The 20,702-nt window shown below is 37.0% G+C and overlaps 2 protein-coding genes across 2 annotated transcripts; both read right to left on the reverse strand.

Annotated features, from left to right (window-relative positions):
• Positions 1–695: 695 nt before the first annotated feature.
• Positions 696–1,852, reverse strand: LOC100674974 (olfactory receptor 4P4-like). Its single transcript, XM_064274205.1, has one exon. It carries the CDS (start codon positions 1,838–1,840, stop codon positions 908–910), a length of 933 nt encoding a protein of 310 aa, XP_064130275.1. The 5' UTR covers positions 1,841–1,852; the 3' UTR covers positions 696–907.
• Positions 1,853–18,192: 16,340 nt separating this feature from the next.
• On the reverse strand, positions 18,193–19,131 carry LOC100666886 (olfactory receptor 4P4-like). Its single transcript, XM_003422323.3, has one exon. It carries the CDS (start codon positions 19,129–19,131, stop codon positions 18,193–18,195), a length of 939 nt encoding a protein of 312 aa, XP_003422371.2.
• Between the last annotated feature and the right edge of the window lie 1,571 nt (positions 19,132–20,702).

The following is a 20,702-nucleotide window of genomic DNA, read 5'->3' on the forward strand; positions in this document are numbered from 1 at the left end:
TGAAATAAAAATGTTAAAATCTTTAAATACTGTTTTACCAAAGTTAATAACAAAAATAATAAAACAATTTTAAAAGATTCTTTTCAAAGCACAGTACTTATTTTTTCACTACAGTTATTTTACAGAAACACTTCCAATTTTTCTACAACTTATTTTTTCTTACATAAATGATATTTTATTGTTTAGACCCCACATAAAGTTTTTTTTCTTCTTATTTAGAATTTTCAATGAATATTGGAAAAGCATGGGCTGAGTGGAAAAAATAGTTCTTAATTTCTGATTCTCCTCTTTTGATGTGAAATGCAGAAAAAATAATAGGCCACATATCCGCAACCAAGCCCTGTGCCCTTGAGTTGATTCTGACTCATTGTGACCCTACAGAACAAAGTAGAACTGCCACATAGAGTTTCCAACGCTGTGATATTTATAGAAGTGGACGGCCACTTTTTTTGTCCCATGGAGTGTCTGGTGGGTTTGAACCACTGACAGTTTGGATAGCAGACAAGTACTTAACCACTATGCCAACAGTCCATACAGCCCTTCAAATGTGGGATGATAGATACCAATGGAGCTTATGTAAATTTGGAGATTCTTCATGGAACCAAAGCATTCAGGAGATAGAAATGTGGACTCTGATTATGGACAAAACCCAAAGAAAAAAGTACCAAATAAAAGTACAACAGTTGAACAAGGAAATAATAACTCAAAGTAGCAGGGAATAATGTAAATAAGAAATACAGATCAATAAAGAAAGACCAAGGTCTTTTAAAGTAAATTATAATATTAATGAACTGATATCAGTGCCTATGCTTATGTTTCTTACCGTCATTTCTTGCTTTAACAAACTTAAGATGGAGCAAACTCACTTGGATAGGGTGTGGAATGAGGAGTAGATGTGCCTTCCAGATCATTTGCCTTCCAACCAAAAATGGATTCTGGCACCAACTTTCCTCATCGCAGTCTTCATCTCCATGTTTCTCAAAGTGTAGATCAGAGGGTTGAACATGGGGGCAATGATGGTGTAGAAAAGAGCAAACACTTTATCTTCTGGAAAAGTTATAGCTGGTCTAATGTAAATGTATAGGATAGGCACAAAGAAAAGAACCACAACTGTTATGTGGGAACTGCAAGTAGAAAGAGCTTTGTTGCGGCTTTTGGCAGGGTAAACCCTGACGGTGTGTAATATCAAGAAGTAAGACAGCATCAAGACAACAAAATTCACCAAACTAATTATGCCTGAATTGGCAACAACCAGGATCCCGAAGATGTACGTGTCTGTGCAGGCCAGTTTTATCAAAGGATAGACATCGCAGAAGTAGTGATCTATCTCATTGGGGCCACAGAAAGGTAAGTTGATAGTGAGGAGACACTGCACAAAGGCATGCAGAAATGCCCCAGTACAGCAAGCAAAGACCAATACATAACACTTCCTTCTGCTCATGATGACAGTGTAGTGCAAGGGCTTGCAGATAGCCAAGTAGCGGTCATAGGCCATCACTGTGAGGATGAAAATTCCTATCCCCGAACAGAAGTGCATAGCAAAAAGCTGTGCCATGCAGCTAGCGTAAGAAATCGTGTTTGTTTCTTCCAGTAAATCAGTGAGAAGCTTGGGTGTCACTGTTGAGGTATAACACAGGTCTGAGAAAGCAAGGTATTTAAGAAAGAAATACATGGGTTGGTCTATTAGCTGACTGTATGTAATGAAAATGATTATGAGCAAGTTTCCCGTCCAAATAGCTATGCAACAAAGTAAGAATAATAGAAAGCAGAAAGTTTTAATTGTCTTGTTCTGGGAAAGTCCCAAAAGAATAAATTCTGTGACATTATTGATATTTTCCATGGTCTGATGCAGTTAATTCTCAGAAGGTATAACTGGGAAAAAAAGCTACAAGTTAGCATCAGAAAAATTAATTAAGCATGTGTGAATCAGAGTGAGCATTGCAGAAACAAATTTAGTTAATTGATCAGCTATCCTATAACATACACACATTTACCATTCTGATCAGGCTATTTTTGAGAGTGAGAAGGAGAGATAATAATAGTTATAACAGCTCAAGTTACAAGTTAAGAAGTACAGTCACCTTATGGATGGGATGCAAAAGTGAGCTTACAGAAGATGCATTTCTTGTCCTGTAGTAGCTCATCCTGTTCATAGGTTGAAAGAGGACCAGAATGAAGTGTTCAAGTGTAGGTTCAAATCCCGTCTTTATTTAAAATTTTGATATTCCGTTTATTGTGCACTTTTGCATTATTGAAAAAAATATTTCAATGAAATATTATTTATCTTGATTATCAAGTTGTTTATATCCAAGGTATGTACCTCATTGATTCATGCTAACCTGTGTTAAGAGCTAAATATATGTTAACAACGTTATGAAGAGCAATAAAAATGTTACAATGGCATTGGAAGCCTAAGTGGCCGTGATAGTTCTTCTAGTCTTGGAATTATTGTAGGAATTTTTAGGTTAGTGCCAGCTACTACCTATGGTTTCTCGCCCAAAAAGTCAAAGCAGAGATGTATTTTTCTCAACATCTTCTATGCTCTCTCCTGTTACTAGTACCAATTATTTATTGAAGTAAGCCTTTCTTTTTCTCTTACAATTAACCTATTCTCTCCCCCACTCATTAAGCTTATTCCACATTGGTGCTCAGGAGACTCTGACATTAAGTTGTCTAAACCCATAGCATTTCATGCTCTTAACTACCCACTGTACGCTTCTCCCACAAAGAGTAACGAAGGAGAAAGGGAGTAATGTATCTCCATTTTAGTGCACCCCTTAATTTCTTTGACTTGTGCTTCTTCTTCTCTATAGCTGTCTTTTCTCCTTTACCTAAAATGCAAGTTACTCACTTCATTAATCTATCAACTCCTTTGATTTCTCCTCTAATAAGAGCCAGATATGACGATGAATACTTTTATTATTTCCATCATGAAATTCTCAATATTATACTAAAAAAATTTTGCTTTATTTTAACATCTGACCAGGGATAGTACACGAATCATTCAATTCATTTTACTTGGAAAACGAGAAGTTATTTTTTAAATGTTTGCAAACGCTTGAAGGAAGGGGGACAAACATTTCAAAAGGATTAAAATCAGTATATTTACAGAGAAAAATGTAATTTATATTACCTAGATATACATACATGTATGTATAATATGCAAACTTAACTTTCTTCTGTTTGGATAAAATACTTACTTCATATAGGTTGGTCACATTTTCACTTAGCAGGTGAATAGCTCATGAATAAATTTGTTTAGCTCTGAGTCAAAGGCAATATTTAGAGCTTACAATGCAGTCAGAATAAATGCTTACCATCTATGCTATCCTTGCTAAAGATTAATAAATTTCAGCATCCAATCAGTGTCTGTTGGTCCTGGGTGTAGTCCTTCACTACATTCCCTGAAGAGAGGAATAGTCTCTCCCGATTTCTGTGACTAATAGGAAATAAAAGTCGTCATCAACATTTACATTGAAAATGCTTTTTATCTTTATTTTTTTATATCCAAAAGTTGTATCCACTGTGGTCTCAGGGGTGGAAATTACAAATAAGTTTGGTAATTAATTTCCCTATGGAATTTAAAGTGCATTAACTGAGATATAATTATCCCATTGCACACTCTCACTATTTTTATTGACTTTTATCTATCAGATCCCGTTGTCCTTACAGGTCAAGTGTGGTTCAGTAGGCTCTAACTTCTACATACTTCCTGATTGTACTTCTGGAGATGTCCTGTGGGTGCCTGCTGTATCCCAAGCTGCTGTCAGACCAGCCCAAGGACATCAGCAAGAGTTTCCTGCTGAGATCTACCAAAAAAATGTTGGCCAAATGTGCCACTGAAAATGGTTTCATGACTCTCAAGTTCCAAACACACAGGTATGTCAGGGTTAATAATTCTTTATACCTTGTATATTCTGATCACAATCCAATGGCCCATATTCATTCAATATTGATAGGCCATAAAGCAAGTGCTTTATGTCGTAACTAATTCTGAGGAACCAGTTGGTGGTAAGGTGTGAGCAGAGACAAAATGGAAAATGCCAAAGAAATCTTAGGGCAGGGAAATTTGACCCAGGATTTGAATTTTAGTTTACCCCACAATAAGTTGTTTGAAAAGTGGATGGAATACTTCCTGTATTTTTTTCAAGTCCAAATGGCTACTCCAGGCCCTGCTATGACAACCAGTTCCATGTAGGTGCAAAATTACAGCCCTCCTACTTGTTCATCCCTGACCAAGAAAGTCTTGCTGATGTCCTTGGGCTGGTCTGACAACAGCTTGGGATGCTGCAGGCACCCACAGGACATCTCCAGAAGTACAATCAGGAAGTATGTAGAAGTTAAAGCCTGCTGAGCCACACTTGACCTGTAAGGACAATGGGATCTGATAGATAAATGTGTTTCCTCTTTGTCCTCAGGCAGACATTCTGAGATGAGTTTCATAAGGTCCCCGGCAGGTCTTTCAGAAGAGATGTCAGTCATCAAAAGAATGGCCAACAATATGATTCATCTTCATATTGGCTCTCTTTTTTTCCCTGCTTTATTCCTCCTGTCCCACATTCCTGCCACCTGGGATCATTTCCCAAAGAAACCACTTGTATGTAAGCATTGCCTCAGGCTCTGATTGTCAGGAAACCAAGGCTACTACAAAAGGAATTCCTGTTTAATTCAGCCCAGTGCTTCGGCCCTCACAAATTTTATTTAGGATTGACGGGTTGATTGTCTTTTTCTCCCAGAAGTTTTCTGTGCTTTGTATTAAGTGGCAGCAAAGCAACTCCCCATAGCAACTGGAGTCGGAGTCAACTCTGACAATGAGTTTGCTTTGCTTAATCAATTCCTCATCTTACCCGTCTTGGAGTTTCTGGCTGAGGTCACGTGAATCCCTCATCGTCTGTCATTTTATATGCGCTCTCTTTGGCTAGGCACACTTTGCTTTTATACTAATAGTATACTCTTTTTAGAAAAAAATTGTTTCTTCCCATGGATTCTGTATACCTGCAGTGAAATTAAAAAAATACATAGTTTATTTAAATTTTCTTTTAGTATAAAATACCTGTCAGTAAAAATAATACACACTGCAGACATTTTAGAAAATTCAGGTCTTTATAGAGGAAAACTTGTTACCTAAGATATTCCAAACTAAAGGTAACATTTTTGACAATTTATATTTTTGGGGAATTTTTTTCTTAAACTTGGATTTTAATTTTAATACAGTTTTTAATACACAAAGATGTATATGTACATACTTGTTATTCATCGGCACCAGTTGAGTTCAACTCATGGCAACCTTATGTATAACAAGTGAAATGATCCCTTCATGATCTTTAGTATGTTTGAGCCCAATGTCGTGGCTATGTGTCAGTCCATTTATTGAGGGCTTTCGATCTTTTTCACTGACACTGTATCAAACTTGATGTTCTTTTTTAGTGATTTTTCTTTCTTGATAAAGTGCCCAACGTAATAAACAAAGTTTTTTCATCTTCACTTGTAAGGAGTATTCTAATTGTATTTCTTCTAAGACTGATTTGTTTGCAGTCCATGGTATATTAAACAGTCTTTGCCAACACAGTTCAAACTTAACATATCTTCTGTCTTCCTTTTTCATTGTCAAGATTTCTCATGTATATGAGGCACTTGAAAATACTGGATTTGGGTCAGGTACACCTTGGTCATCAAAGTAACGTATTTGTTTTTTAATACTTTAAAAAAGGCCCTGGAGGCACAGTGGTTAAGAGCTCGGCTGCTAACCAAAGATCAGCAGTTCAAAGCCACCAGCAGCTCTTCAGAAACTATGGGGCGCTTCTGCTTTGTCCTATAGGGTTGATAGGAGTCAGAATCCACTGGATGGCAACAGGTTTGTTTTTGTGTGACTGATGTGCCCAAAGCAATACATCACTGGTTTTTTGAATGTTGCTTCCATGGAGCTCCTGGGTGGCACAATTGTTCAACATTTGACTACTGTTAAAAATAATCAAAACTCACCAAAATTTGAACATAAGGTTTATTCTGAGCAGTTATTCTGTATTCATATCAGGAGGCCATATGGATTCCAGAAAAAGCAAATGGCTCCAAGAAGCTAGGTACAATGGAGCTTATAAAGAGAACAGGAAGGAGAAATGCAGAAGACTAACCATTTTTTTTTAACCATTAGCTAATCTTAACATGATTGATTGAAGCCTACCTCCTCCGCTTTACTAGATCAACTGCTATCAGTTTATTTTTGGCCTGGCTGCTAATAGTTTTGTCTTCCATCCACCTGCAGGCAAGAGACTTTTTGAGATTTATATTAGGAGGTAATGGTTTGTTGACTATTCTAGCAGGTTAAGGCAAATTTACATTGCTGTAGAGAAGTTTCTAATAGGTTTTTATGGTTAATATTTGGTTTTGTGGAAAAGAAAAAACTTAAAATCATAGTAAGATGTCTGTTATTACTTTTCCTCTTTAATACCACTAATGGAAAAGTTGACAGTTTGAACTCACCCAGGGAAACCTTGGAAGAAAGGCCTAGTGATCTGACCTTGAAAGAGCACAGACTAGTGTAATTCTATTCTGCAACACCTGGGGCCCCCAAGAGTAAGAAATGCCTCTATGGCAACAAGTTTGGTTTTTGGTTTTGGCTTCCATGTACATAGATTTTTCAGCAAGTGGAATGAAATTATTGACAAGTTCAAATTCTTCTTCATTTTTCATGATGTTTACTGATCCACTTGTGAGAATTTTTGTTTTCCTCACATTCATGAATATATATATAAAGTATATATAATCCTGTTATCATCCTGGTACCTTTCCTTCAAACCTTTTTCTATATATTTATAAATGGTTGTGATGGTCACCTCGTAACAGCAGTGGGGTCTATACACTCAGACTTCTGTAAAATCCAAACGCAAATTTTTTTCACGAGGGTCTGCTTTCTAGGGCCATTTCTGAAACCAAATATCTTAACTTGGGTTTCCTAAGAATCAGACACTAAGCAAAATATTATTAGCTAAAAGTCAGTCACGAAGAAATGGAAATAAGACAGGAAAATGAGAAAGTGAATTTTCTAGCTAGTCACTGTTCAACATCAAAAGCAAATGTTTTTACCACCTACCGGATTTTCTTCCCAGAAAGCTGTATAAAATATTGTGTCTCAGGCATTCCACTTGGAAGGAGGAAGAGAGAATATTCCACAGCTCCATGTCCATTCATTAGCATTGTCTCTACAGTCCTTAAATCCCTTCACAACTGAATTGCACATGCAGGGAACTGAGCAGAGCACCTTACCTGTGTTAAAAGACGCAATGCAGTGACAGGTGAGGTGCTGGGATTTTTAGGTGTTTTGCATTTTTATATATTGAGCTGGAACTCACCTAACCTAAAATTAACCATATTAAAACATACAAATCAGTGGTTATCTCAGTTATCTGGTGCTGTTATAACAGAAATACCTCAAGTGGATGGCTTTAACAAAGAGAAGTTTATTTTCTCTCAGTAAAGTAGGCTAAAAGTCCAAATTCAGGATGTCAGTTCCAGAAGAAGACTTTCTCTCTCTCTCTACCTTCTTACAAAATCCCCCAGACTAGGAGTTTTCCTAGCAGGGAACCCAGGCCCAAAGGATATGCTCTGCTTCCAGCTGTGATTCCTTGTTGGTACGAGGTCCCCCCACCGCTCCCCCCCCCCCCCCCCGGCTCTCTGCTGGCTTCTTTCTTCTATATCTCAAGAGATTGCCTCAGGACACAATCCAATCTTGTAGAATGAGTCCTTTGGCTCTAACACAACTGCTACCCATTCTCCCTTATTAGCATCAGAATGGAAGGATTTACAACATTTAGGAAAATCCCACAATACCAGGAGTCATGGCCCAGCCAAACTGATACACACAGTTTGGGGGGACATAATTCAATCCGCAACAGTGGTATTTAATATATTCACATTGTTGGGCAACTATAAATTTATTTATAATATATTTGTATAATTTTTCCTTTCTTCTTTCCTTTTATTTTTATATTATTTCAAATAAGGCTTTTTTTTTTTTTTTTGTAATGTCTTTTACTATCATGAAACACTGGTGGCATAGTGGTTAAGTGCTATGGCTGCTAACCAACAAGTCGGCAGTTTGAATCCACCAGGCACTCCTTGGAAACCATATGGGGCAGCTCTACTCTGTTCTATAGGGTCCCTATGAGTCGGAATCAACTCGATGGCAATGGGTTTGGGTTTTTTTGAATCTTTATGTTACAGATTTTTCAGATAGAATTATAACCTGAACTTAACTAACATTGAAATTAACGTCATCCAGATATGTCTGCCAAGGTTTTTGGGATATCGTATCTCCCGTTATGTGGGAGAGGATGAGAATAGCTAGGTAGAAGCATCTTGTCCAGTGAAAGCAGAAAGGTGTTGCTTCTTTTTTTTTCTTTAAGTGTTTTCAGTCATGCTTATGAAGGCTGAGTATGTAAAGGTGTTAAATGTTCCACTAATTTACCTATAGGCCTAAACTAGAAAATCCATCCTCCTATCGTCTTTTCTTAAATGCTGGGACAGGGAGTATAAAAACTACATCTCTCCTCTACTAGGTGGCTCCCTGTTTCTATAAATAGGGGCCCACTAGAATGAGATTAAAAATCTAGAGAAGGGGAGAAAAGAGACTTCATTATATTGTCAAAATAAAATGTCAAAGTATGGAGAACTTGAAGCAGATATCTGAGGAGAACAGAGTAAAAATGAACACAAAATATATGATAAAATTTTCCAAACAGGAAGTGGTTTGAGCAAATACTAAAGATATTGAGCTTTGACCTTGTACTCTTGCATACGTTCACATACTCCTGTACACATTTTGTATAACATTCTACTTCAATTTTATGGCTCACTGTTGAGCTTTAAGTGAAATTCAAAATGCCTTTCATGCAATTTACTTTCCTTCCAAAATAATTGATAGTACCACATCTTCGTGGCGGTCTTCATCTCCATGTTTCTCAGCGTGAAGATCAGAGGGTCAAACGTGGGAACAACGATGGTGTAGAAAAGGGCGAGCACTTCGTCTTCTGGAAAATTTACAGCTGGTCTAATGGGTATGAGGAGGACTGGCACAAAGAACAGGACTATAACTGTTATGTGAGAACTGCAAGTTGAAAGAGCTTTGGTACGACTTTTGGCAGGGTAAGCCCTAATGGTAAATAATATCAGAATATAAGACACCATCAAAATCACAAAGGTCACAGTCTTAGTTATCTAGTGCTGCCATAACAGAAATACCACAAGTGGATGGCTTTAACAAAGAGAAATTTATTTTCTCAAAGTCTAGTGGGTTACAAGTTCAAATTCAGGGCATCATCTCCAGGGGAAGGCTTTCTCTTTCTTTTGGTTCAGGAGGAAGGTCCTTGTCCTTAATCATCCCCTGGTCAAGGAGCTTCTCAGGCACAGGGACCCCATGTCCAAAGGACACGCTCTGCTCCTGGTGCTGCTTTCTTGGTGGTATGAGGTCCCTCACTCTCTGATTGCTTCCCTTTCCTTTTGTTTCTTGAGAGATAAAAGGTGGTGCAGGCCCCACCCCAGGGAAACTCCCTTTACACTGGAGCAGGGAGGTGACCTGAGTAAGGGTGATGTTATAATCCCACCCTAATCCTCTTTAGCATAAAATTACAATCACAAAATGGAGGACAACCACACAATACTGGGAATCATGGTCTAACCAACCTAACACATATTTTGCGGGGGGGGGGGCACAATTCAATCCATGACAATCACCTAACAATTCAGACCCTAACTGACAATTTCCAATAAACCAATTTTGTGTTTATTGGTGGAAGCCGATTTCAGGAAAGGATACACATCACAGGAGTAGTGATCATCTCATTGGGGCCACAGAAGGGTAAGAAGATAGTGAGAAGAAACTGGCAGAGTACATAAATCCCCTAGTACAACAATGTATGACAATTATGTTACACCTCTGCCTGCTCATGACGACAGTTTAGTGAAGTGGCTTGCAGATGACCACATAGTGGTCATAGGCCATCCAAGCGAGGATGAAGATCTATATGTGTCCGAGGAAATGAATGATAAAAAGTTGTGCCATGCAATTATTATAGGCAATGGCCTTCCTTTCTGCCAGTAAGTCAGACATTAAATTTGGTGTCACTGTGGATGTGTAGCAAAGGTCGGAGAGAGAGAGGTAAGTAAGGAGGAAATACATGGGTTGGTCATTTAGCTGACTGCGAGTGATAGAAATCATTAGGAGCAAGTTTCCCACCCAAATAGCAATGTAACAAAATAAGAATAATACAAAGCAGAGAATTTTGATATTCTTGTTTTGAGTAAGGCCCAAACACAGGGAAGTTATTCCTATTTTTCCTGGTCTAATGCAGTTAAAATGCAGAGAGTCACCTGAAAAGACAATTTATAAGTCATTGTTAGAAATGTTTTTGGATAATATTGCTGATACAACACATATTATAAAAAGTATGTCTAATTGAACTGATTGCAGTGTTTTACAAATTAAAAATCTGTTATTTAACAAGAGTATTTTTTCTAGTTATCTCATGATGATTTCCTTAAATATTTCAGGACATTATGTTAAGTATTTATATTAGTAGGAATGAATGTACTCAATCAATACTTAAAAAAAAATAGGCACTGGTCATTTTACAATTTCTGTGGAATATACAGCTAAGTCTTGAAAAAGATGTAGCTCTGAATCCTTATTAACTCAAAATTTGTTAATGATGCAAGTTTTTGTTTAATGAGGTAGGAGCAAATTTAAAGTTTTAACTGATTACTAGTTGTAACTATTGTTGTTGTTAGCTACCAACAAGCTATGAGTAGCTTGACTCATAGTGACCCCATGCACAACTGAAGAAAACTCTGCCCAGTTGTCTGACATCCACATTATTGGCCAGCGTATCAGTTCCATTGTGATCCATAGGAGTTTTGGAAGTAGACAGCCAGGCTTTTCTTCCTAGTCCGTCTTAGCCTGGACGCTCCACTGAAACCTGTTAGCCATCATAGCAACACTCAAGCCTCCCCGAGAGGAAGCTGGTAGCTGTGCATGAGATGCTTTGGTTGAAACTCAAACCAAATCTTCTGCATGAGAGGCAAGGATTCTAACACTGACCCGCCAGTGCCTCACAGTGGAATGTATGCTACCTTAAAATTATTTAAAAATGAAGCATAAAATAAAATGCAAAATTAATATGATAAATATATATTTTAGGATTGGAAGACAAACGTTCTCTGCAAGAGGCCCATGTAATTGGTTTGGCTATCTTTTTGATTGCTTGTTGCTATTGTTGTTGGTTACCCTGGAGCCCATTCCTAACCATTTTGATCCCATCTGTGCAGAGTAAAACTGCTCCATAGGGCTTTCAACGGCTGTGACCTTTTAGAAGCAGATTGCCAGATTTGTCTCCTGCGGCTCTTCTGTTGAGGTTATGTGGCGTCAAGTCAATTCCAGCACTTACTGACCCTGTAGGACAGAGTAGAATTGCCCCATAGGGTTTTCTAGGTTGTAATCTTTACAGAAGCAGATCGCCAGGTCTTTTCTCCTGTGGAGATGCTGGTGGGTTCAAATTGCCAGTCATTAGGTTAGCAGCTGAACACTTAACCATTGCCCTACCAGGGCTCTGAGGTACTACTGGGTGGGTTCAAATCTTTTGGGCCAGTAGTCCAGCATGTGAAGGGTGAAAGTTTCTGTCACTTAGGCCCTCCTATTTCTAGAGGTCAGAAACCAAAACCAAACGCATTGCGGTCGAGTCTGTTCTGACTCATAGCGACCCTATAGGACAGAGTAGAACTGGCCCCATAGAGTTTCCAAGGAGTGTCTGGTGGGTCCGGAGTGCTGACCTTTTGATTAGTAGCCTAGCACTTAACAACTACTCCACCAGGGTTTCCATATTTCTACAGGTAGTTCACCTAAAACTATAAACTTAAAAGAACAACAGAATAAAGTAGTAGTTTAAAAAGTGGAGCAAAAGGCAGTTTTATGTGTTTTCCTTTTTTTTCTCTTGACTCAGCTTATCATATTTTCAAGTCAATTTCCTCACAGTGGAATTGGAAACTGCTTCTGTTTCCATATTTTTACAACTTAGCAATTTTGCCATAAAACCCTAAAGAGTCCTAACACTGCCTAATTCAGAGAGAAAGTTTAGGGAGGTTCATAGGGAAATGTTTATGGGAAGACAAATAATTAGGACCTGGACTCAATTACTGACCTACCCCACAGTGTGCAAATTTGGATGCTTCTCATTTTATCACTCTGAATTTACCTTATTTGTAAAACGGGGTAATCTGCTCAGACTTGGCCAAAAATGGTTCTTGTGAAGCTCAAACAAGTCAACAAATGACAATTATTTTATAAACTATGGAAGCATTAATGTTTGAATTTATTATCTAAATGTTACTGTTACTAAATTAATATTCTAACAGTTGTCAATAGGACAGCCCAATAAAATTAACTACCATATAGAAAATAAAATTGCATAATCACAAAATCATTTCGGCTAGGAAGTAAACTTTGAGATCTTCTAGTCAAATCCCTTCATTCTAAATAGAATGGATTTTTGTCCAAATAAACATATAGAATAGATAAAGGCAGTTTGAATCTCTTCATCGATCAGTAAATATTACATTAACCCAAAACCAAACTATATTAAACTTAACGGGATCAACTTAGGAAAATTAAGCCATTGCAGATGGTGTTGACCAAAGCTTCTGATAATTTGGATAATTAACATAAAATTCATGACCACATCATCCAGTTGTCTATATAATTTTAGTCCCCAAAATACATCATCAGCTTCTTACCCCTTTTCCTTAAAAGTTGTAATATATATTGTCCTAACTTTTTTTAAATTTTGTAGCTGTATTTTCTTATCAATTTAATTTTAAATCCCATCCTTACCCCTGTATTTTATAGATTAAGTTAACTATGTTTTCCTCTAAATTAAAGAATTCCATTGCAATGAAAATGGAACCATAAAAGTGTTAAACATACATATATATGCATACATACATATACATACAAGGTTAATTTTATAGTCTATCAGATTTCAGAAAAAGATCCAGGGGTAGAAGGATACCTCTTGGCAAAACCTAGGAGATACTTCCCTGAACAAAACCAAGCTGAGTGTTTTTATAGAAAGCAAAAGGCAGGGAGAGAGAAAGAACAAAAATAGAAAAAAAAAAAAAAAAAGAGCAAAACAAACCACTGTTCTTATGTTGTGACATACCATTAGGTCACACAGAGCAAAATGTACAAAACCCTAAACATTTCAATTTATCTATTCAGCAAAGCCTGTTTAATGTCTGAACTAAAACTTGTGAGCAAGCAGACAAATCAAAACATGTATGCCAGCAGAAATATTTTTGTGCTTAACAAAGTGTGATAGGATTTTCAAATAGGAGGCTTGAGGTAGAAGCATCCTAGCTTCTTTAAGGCTTTCACTCTCTACAGACTTTTTAACTCCAGCAAGTCTGGAGGTTGAGATACAAATTTAACAAATTAATTTATTCTGGGGTTATGCTGAAATATTATGATTTAGAATTAGCTATTTATAGGCAAGCCATTGAGAAAGGAGGCTTCTTAGCATACCTCCAATTTTACTGTAAAATATTTCCTCACCTATAGTCTACTTTTAATTTTTAAAATAATAGTTAAAATATGGTTTATGCAACTATTAATGTAATGGCTTCGTCGTTTGAAAGAACGTCAAACCATTATTTTAGTCATGTGTGCAGAAAAGAAAAAAATACCTGAATTATTTTCTCCCACCCATCTCCTGATAATAAAACAAGAGAATTATGGTTCAAACATGAAATTTAGCCTCTGCAGAAACTAAGTTGCTAGGGAACTCATGGAAAACTGATCATCCTGTTTGTATTTATTGATGGGAAATTAATGTACCTGCTAATTAAATGTTTTCTGATATTCTAGCCAAAAAATGTCACTAAGCAATTACATGAATCTCCAATTTTCTCAATTTCCAGAGCCACAGATGAGGCTTAATTTCTGTTCTCGACAATCCTTCCCTTTCATATCACCTTCCCAGTAGACCAATGAATGATTTATCACCTATAAACTCCCACCTATCTATCTAGCTCCCTAATAACAACAACAATTTCAGGCTAAGGAGCCCTGGTGGCACTATGTTACCTCACTATATGCTTGGGAAATGTGGTTATTATGATTTCTATCAAAAAAAAAATTTTTTTTTTCATATGCCACCTGCTAACTAACCAGCCCATGTACTTCTTCCTTAGTTACCTTGCTCTCTCAGACCTTTTCTACACTTCACTGTGTTGCCCAAACTAATGACCCACTTACTGACAGAAAGGAAGATCATTTCCTATAAAAACTGCATGACACAACTTCTTACCAAGTATTGTTTTCACGGGTTCTGAGTGAGTCTTTCATCCTCACAGGAATAGCCGATGACTGGTCCATCACTAGCTGTAAACCATTGCACTACACCATCATGATGAACAGGCAAAGATGTAACTCAATTCTCATAGCAGCCTGTCCAAGGGGGCTTCTGCATTCCCTTGGTCTATTTCTTCTTAACAAATGTTTTACCTATCTGTGGCTTCAATGAATTAGATAACTATTTCTGTGATGTCTATCCTTTGTTGAAACTGACCTGTACTGACACAGAAAAAATTGTTTCCTTAGTCATTGCCAATTCTGGTCTAATGGGACTGGTGATTTTCCTATTTTTGATGGCCTCCTATGTTATGATAATGTATAATTTGAGAGAACACTCTGTAGAGAGCCACTGCAAAGCACTTTCCACTTGCAGTTCCCACATCACTGTTATGATTCTGTTTTTTGCATCTGTTATTTTTGATTGTAAAACCTGCAACAACTTTTCCAGGAGATAATGTGTTTACACTTTTTTGCACAATTATCATCCCCATGCTCAACCCTCTTGTCTACCCCTTAGAAACATGGAGATGAAAATGCCATACGGAAAGGGTCATGCAATCAGATGTTTGTGGAAGGGAAGCAAATGATTTGAAGGACATTTGAGGGCTAAACGAGATGCAAATGGATTATCATTTCATGGTAACTCCAGACCATGTAAAAACAAAAAAGCCAAGCCTTGAACTATAGCTTGCCATCAGTGGAGTTCCTCTTTCGGTTCCTTTCCTAGTTTTTATGTTTTACTAGATTTTAAATTCCATGAGGATAGGGGTCACGTCTTTTTTTATTTCACTGCTCTTTTCCTAGTAACAAGAAAACTTTATTACATATGTTAGAAACTCAATAATTATATATTGAATTAAAATATGAATATTTTATTGCATAACTCTGGTTTTCATATACTACTATAATCATCCACATATTTTAGTAACACATTGGGACATTAAACATCACCATAGTGTTGATATTTATTCCTCTTCACTTATTTTTCCACTTCTCTATATGCTGGCTTTATATGGCTACAAAAAAAAAATTATATGGCTACAACTGTGGGCAAAAAAGACTTCTCCCACGGTCTAATTAGCCAGTGGCCAAATCAGCCAGCCCAGGCACTGAAGAATCAGGAAACCCAGCACTGGTCCAAGGCTTTTGGAGTGACTTAGTTTTATTTACATATTCTTTTCCGAGTGTTACAACAGAATCTGCATATATGATAAGCCTGTTATTCATAAGGTCTGTTCTTAAAGGAAAAATAGTCAACCGACATTAAAAATAGTCTAATCATGCATACACACACACAAACACGCACCCCAAGATAAAATTTCTTACTGAAATTCCCTTTTTTTTTCTCTTTTTCTAAATGTTCTTTAGGTGATTTTGAAAAAAGCTGAATGGCAAAATGTCCTGACACTCTATACCGCTTTATACATTTAAAAATCTATTTTAAAGCCTTCCATCTTAAGCCACTTTTACATGTTTTCATAACATTAATCACTATGTAATTTTATAGCAAACAAAGATAACTCAAAATACTGAATAGTTGCAATAACAGGAATTCAAGTCTCACAAATCACAGGCTAATGAATCCTCTGTTCCCCAGGATCTCTCTATATAACCCCAGGACCAAGACATATGTACCCAATTTATAAATATGTCTCTTTGTTAGCTTGGGTGATTTTTACAATATAGTTATGTTGTTATAGCAAAGTCACATCTTACAGTTAATTACAATTATCCATGGTCACAAAGCTAGTAAATGGCTAAGATGTGATTCAACTGTCGAGCCTGCAAGATACTTAATCTATCAGAGGTGTCTGACAGCTGAAATTCACAAAGAGCAGAAAAATATCTCACATCTCATGCATACTACAGCACTGGGCGGGATGTTGTATAGAACATAATTCCCCATGCCATCTAAATCATTTCCCCTTTTTCTATTACCTACTACTTTTCCACAGATTCATAGTTATTTCTCACAAGTTCGATATACCTAAAAATTGCCTCCATTGTCCTGCTTGATGTGTTGTGGATGCTGCTACTCTGACTGGTTTGACTTTCAGTCTATATGATTAATGAGGACAGCGCACTGGAAACAAACCCATCAAAATAAATAATATTTTTAAGTAAAATATTTTATATAGCTTATAGTATTTTTGTTGTTATTGAGAATATACATAGCAGAACATATACCAATTAAACAATTTCTACATGTACAGTTCAGTGACACTGATTGCCTTCTTCGCATGGTACAGCCATTCTCCCTCTCCTTTTCTGAGTTGTTGCTCCTCTGTTAACCTAAACTCACTGCCCCTAAGTTTCGTAGCTAATATTGCAAGTTGACGCTGCCAATTTCATCCAACATATATAGATCTTAAAAAGCAGAATGCTCAAGGCAAATAAATGAAAAAAATTAAGTAAAATATTTTCACTTATGATCTAAATTCAAGTTGAAAAACTTGTGGAATAATGTTTGACAAAATATATGGAGTACACTTGGTAATGTGGATCTGTGAGCTACAGTTTCTCATACAGAAATATAAGATGGGCTTTTTGTTTGCTTGTTTCTATTTTGTTTTTGTTCTTTTTTCTTTATTTGATTACTTAACTGCCTCTCAAGTTCTTAGTTGGATTTTAACAAAAGTTTTAATCCTCTGAGTTTCAGTTTATTCATCATTGAAATAAAGCAGATCATTAAGCTACCGTTTCAAAACTAGGCTTTCTGTAGTTTTAGGAGAAAAATGTTCTCATAAATACATTGTGCTGATTGAAATAAGTCATTATGATGCTATATTATACGGTTACTTAAACATGAATGAAGATAAGTGGCGAAATTTTTGTGTTTGTAGCTCTTAGATTATAAAAATATTTTTAAAGTATGAAGGAAATTCAAATAAAATATTTTTATGTTCAAATCTTTAAATATCATTTTCCAAAGGTTCATTTACAGATGCTAGTAATGATAACAACAGTAAGAAAACAATGTTAAGCAGTTTCCTTTGCAAACAAGATACTTATTTTCATCATTATTTAGTAAAAATACTTTTGAATTTTCTACATAGCCATTTTTTCTTACAAAAACAATATTTTATTGTTCTAACACTACATAAATATATATATATATTTGTTTTTAGCATTTCTTCAGCAAATTGGAAAATCATGAGCTAAGTGAAAAAAGTGGTTCTAAATTTTTGATCCTCTTTTTTGGATGGGAAGTGCAGAGAAAATAATGGGCAATATATCCACAACCAAACCAGTGCTGTCGTGTAGAAACCCACTCTTAGTGACCCTACTGGCCAGAGTAGAATAGCCTTATACGTTTTCCAGGGCTGCAATCTTCACAAAAGTAGACAGCCTCATCTTTCACCAAAGGAGTGGCACTGGGTTCGAAAAACTGACCTTTGGTTAGCAGCTGAACGCTTAACCAGTGGGCCAATATGGGCCCTTTAAATCTGGGATGGAAGATACCAATGGAGCATAGGTAAATTTGGAGATTCATTGGAACCAAAGCAAAGAGAGGTTAGAAATGTGGGCCCTGAAAAGCAACCTATGGACAAAATCCAAAGAAAATAATACCAAAGAAAAGAATAAAAGTTGAACTCAATTTCGCAGGAACAATGTCAATAAGAAACAGATTAGTAAAGAAAGAAGAAGGTAGTTCAAGGTAAATTATAGTAATAATGAACTGATTGATGTCGATGCCTAAGCTTATGTCTCTCAGGGTCAGTTCCTACTTTAACAAACTTAAGATGGTGCAAACTCACTTGGATAGAGTGTGCAGTGAGGAGTAGACGTGCCTTTCAGTCCTTTCTCCTTCCAGTAAAAAGTGGATTCTGGCACCACACTTTCCTCATGGCAGTCTTCATCTCCAAGTTTCTCAAAGTGTAGATCAGAGGGTTGAACATGGGGACAATGATGGTGTAGAAAAGAGCAAATACTTTATCTTCTGGAAAAGTTGCAGCTGGTCTAATATAAATGTACATGATAGGCACAAAGAAGAGAACCACAACTGTTATGTGGGAACTACAAGTGGAAAGAGCTTTACTGAGGCTTTTGGCAGGGTAGACCCTGACGGTGTACAATATCAAGAAGTAAGACAGCATCAGGACAACAAAATTCACCAAACCCACCATGCCTGAATTGGCGACAACCAGGATCCCGACGCTGTATGTGTCAGCGCAGGCCAGTTTCAGCAAAGGATAGACATCACAGAAGTAGTGATCTATCTCATTGGGGCCACAGAAAGGTAAGTTCATAGTGAGGAGGGACTGCACAAAGGAATGCAGAAATGCCCCAGTACAGCAAGCAAAGACCAATACATAACACTTCCTCCTGCTCATGATGACCGTGTAGTGCAGGGGTTTGCAGATGGCCACGTAGCGGTCATAGGCCATCACTGTGAGGATGAAGATTTCAATTCCCCCAAACAAGTGCAGAGCAAAAAGCTGTGCCATGCAACTAGTATAAAAAATTCTGTTCCTTTCTTCCAGTAAGTCAGTGAGTAGCTTGGGCATCACCGTTGAGGTATAACACAGCTCTGAGAGAGCAAGATGATTAAGAAAGAAATACATGGGTTGATCTATTAGCTGACTGTAAGTGATGGAAATGATAATGAGCAAGCTTCCCATCCAAATAGCTATGTAACAAAATAAGAATAATAGAAAGCACAAGCTTTTAATTTTCTTATTCTGGGAAAGTCCCAAAAGTAAAAATTCAGTGACATTATTGATATTTTCCATGGTCTGATGCAGTGTATTCTCAGAGAGTGTAATTGGAAAAAAGTGACAAGTTAGCATCAGAAATATTCACTAAGCATAGTGTGAATCAGAGTACAGTAGTAACAAATTAAGTTATTCAATCAGCTTTCCTGTACTGATTCATGCTAAGCCTGTACTTGCAGGTTTACCCTGTAGCTTACCATTCTAATCAGGTTACTTTAGAGAGTGAAATGGAGTGATAGCAATAGTTATAATAGTTCAAGACATAAATTAAGATTTACACTCACCCTATGTATGGGATACAAAAGTGAGCTTAGAGAGGATGCGTTTCTTGTCCTGAAGCAGCTTGCCTTCTTGATAAGTTGAAAAAGAGCCAGGGTGAAGTGTGCTATTGTAGGTTCAAATCCTGTTTTTATTTAAAATTTTGATATTCCACTTATTGTGCATTTTTGCATCATTTTTAAATATTTCATACACCCTTTTAGCTCTTTTTTTTTTTTTTAGCTCAGTAACGAAGACACACCACAACTGTTATGTGGGAACTACACATGGAAAGAGCTTTGCTGTGATTTTTGGCAGGGTAGACCTTGATGGTGTACTGTATCAGGAAGTAAGACAGCATCAAGACAACAAAATTCACCAAATCCATCATGCCTGAATTGGCAACAACCAGGGTCCCAACACTATGTGTCAGTGCAGGCCAGTTTCAGCAAAGGATAGACATCACAGAAGTAGTGATCTATCTCACTGGAGCCACAGGAAGGTCAGTTGATAGTGAGGAGACACTGCACTAAGAAATGCCCCAGTACAGCAAGCAAAGATCAATACACGACACTTCCTTCTGCTCATGGTGACAGTGTAGTGCAGGGTTAGACAGTCTCATAAAAGAAAATAAAACTAAAGGGGCAAGTACTAGGAGGCAGGAGGGGACAGCATAGCTGCTAAAAGGGAACTCAGTGTCGAGAAGAGAGTGTTGACATGTAGAGGGGTTGGTAGACAATGTGGTAAAACAGTATGTATACTGTTTAATGAGAATCTAGTCTCTTCATTAAAAGAAAAAATCATTAAAGTATTATTTGTCTTGATTATTAAATTGTTTGCATCTAGGGTAAGCACCACCTTCGACTCATGCTAAGCTTAATCTTTATTTACTACATTATGAAGGACAATAAAAAAAGATATGATAGCTTTTGAAGCCTAAGTGACTATGATAGTTCTTCTATTCTTGGAGTTATTCTAAGAACTTTCATGTTAGTTCTTCCTGCAATCCGTGTTTTTTCACCCAAAAAGCCAAAGCAGAGATAAATTTTTCCCAACAGCTTCCAAGTTGTCCCCTTTTACTAGTACTAATTCTCCGCTGAAGCAAGCCCTTCTTTTTTCAGTACAATTCACCTGTTCTCTCTAGCACTCCTTAAACGTATTCCACATTGGTGCCCAGGAGGCTCTGACAATAAAATGTCTAAACCCACAACATCATGCTATTAATTACGTACCGTATGCTTCTCACACAAGTAGTAGCAAAACAGGAAGGGAGCAATCAGTCTCCACTTTAGCGAGTCCCTCAATTTCTTTGACTTGTGCCTCTTTTTCTC

The sequence above is a fragment of the Loxodonta africana genome, chromosome 22 (genome assembly GCF_030014295.1).
Source record: "Loxodonta africana isolate mLoxAfr1 chromosome 22, mLoxAfr1.hap2, whole genome shotgun sequence".
Taxonomy (NCBI): domain Eukaryota; kingdom Metazoa; phylum Chordata; class Mammalia; order Proboscidea; family Elephantidae; genus Loxodonta; species Loxodonta africana.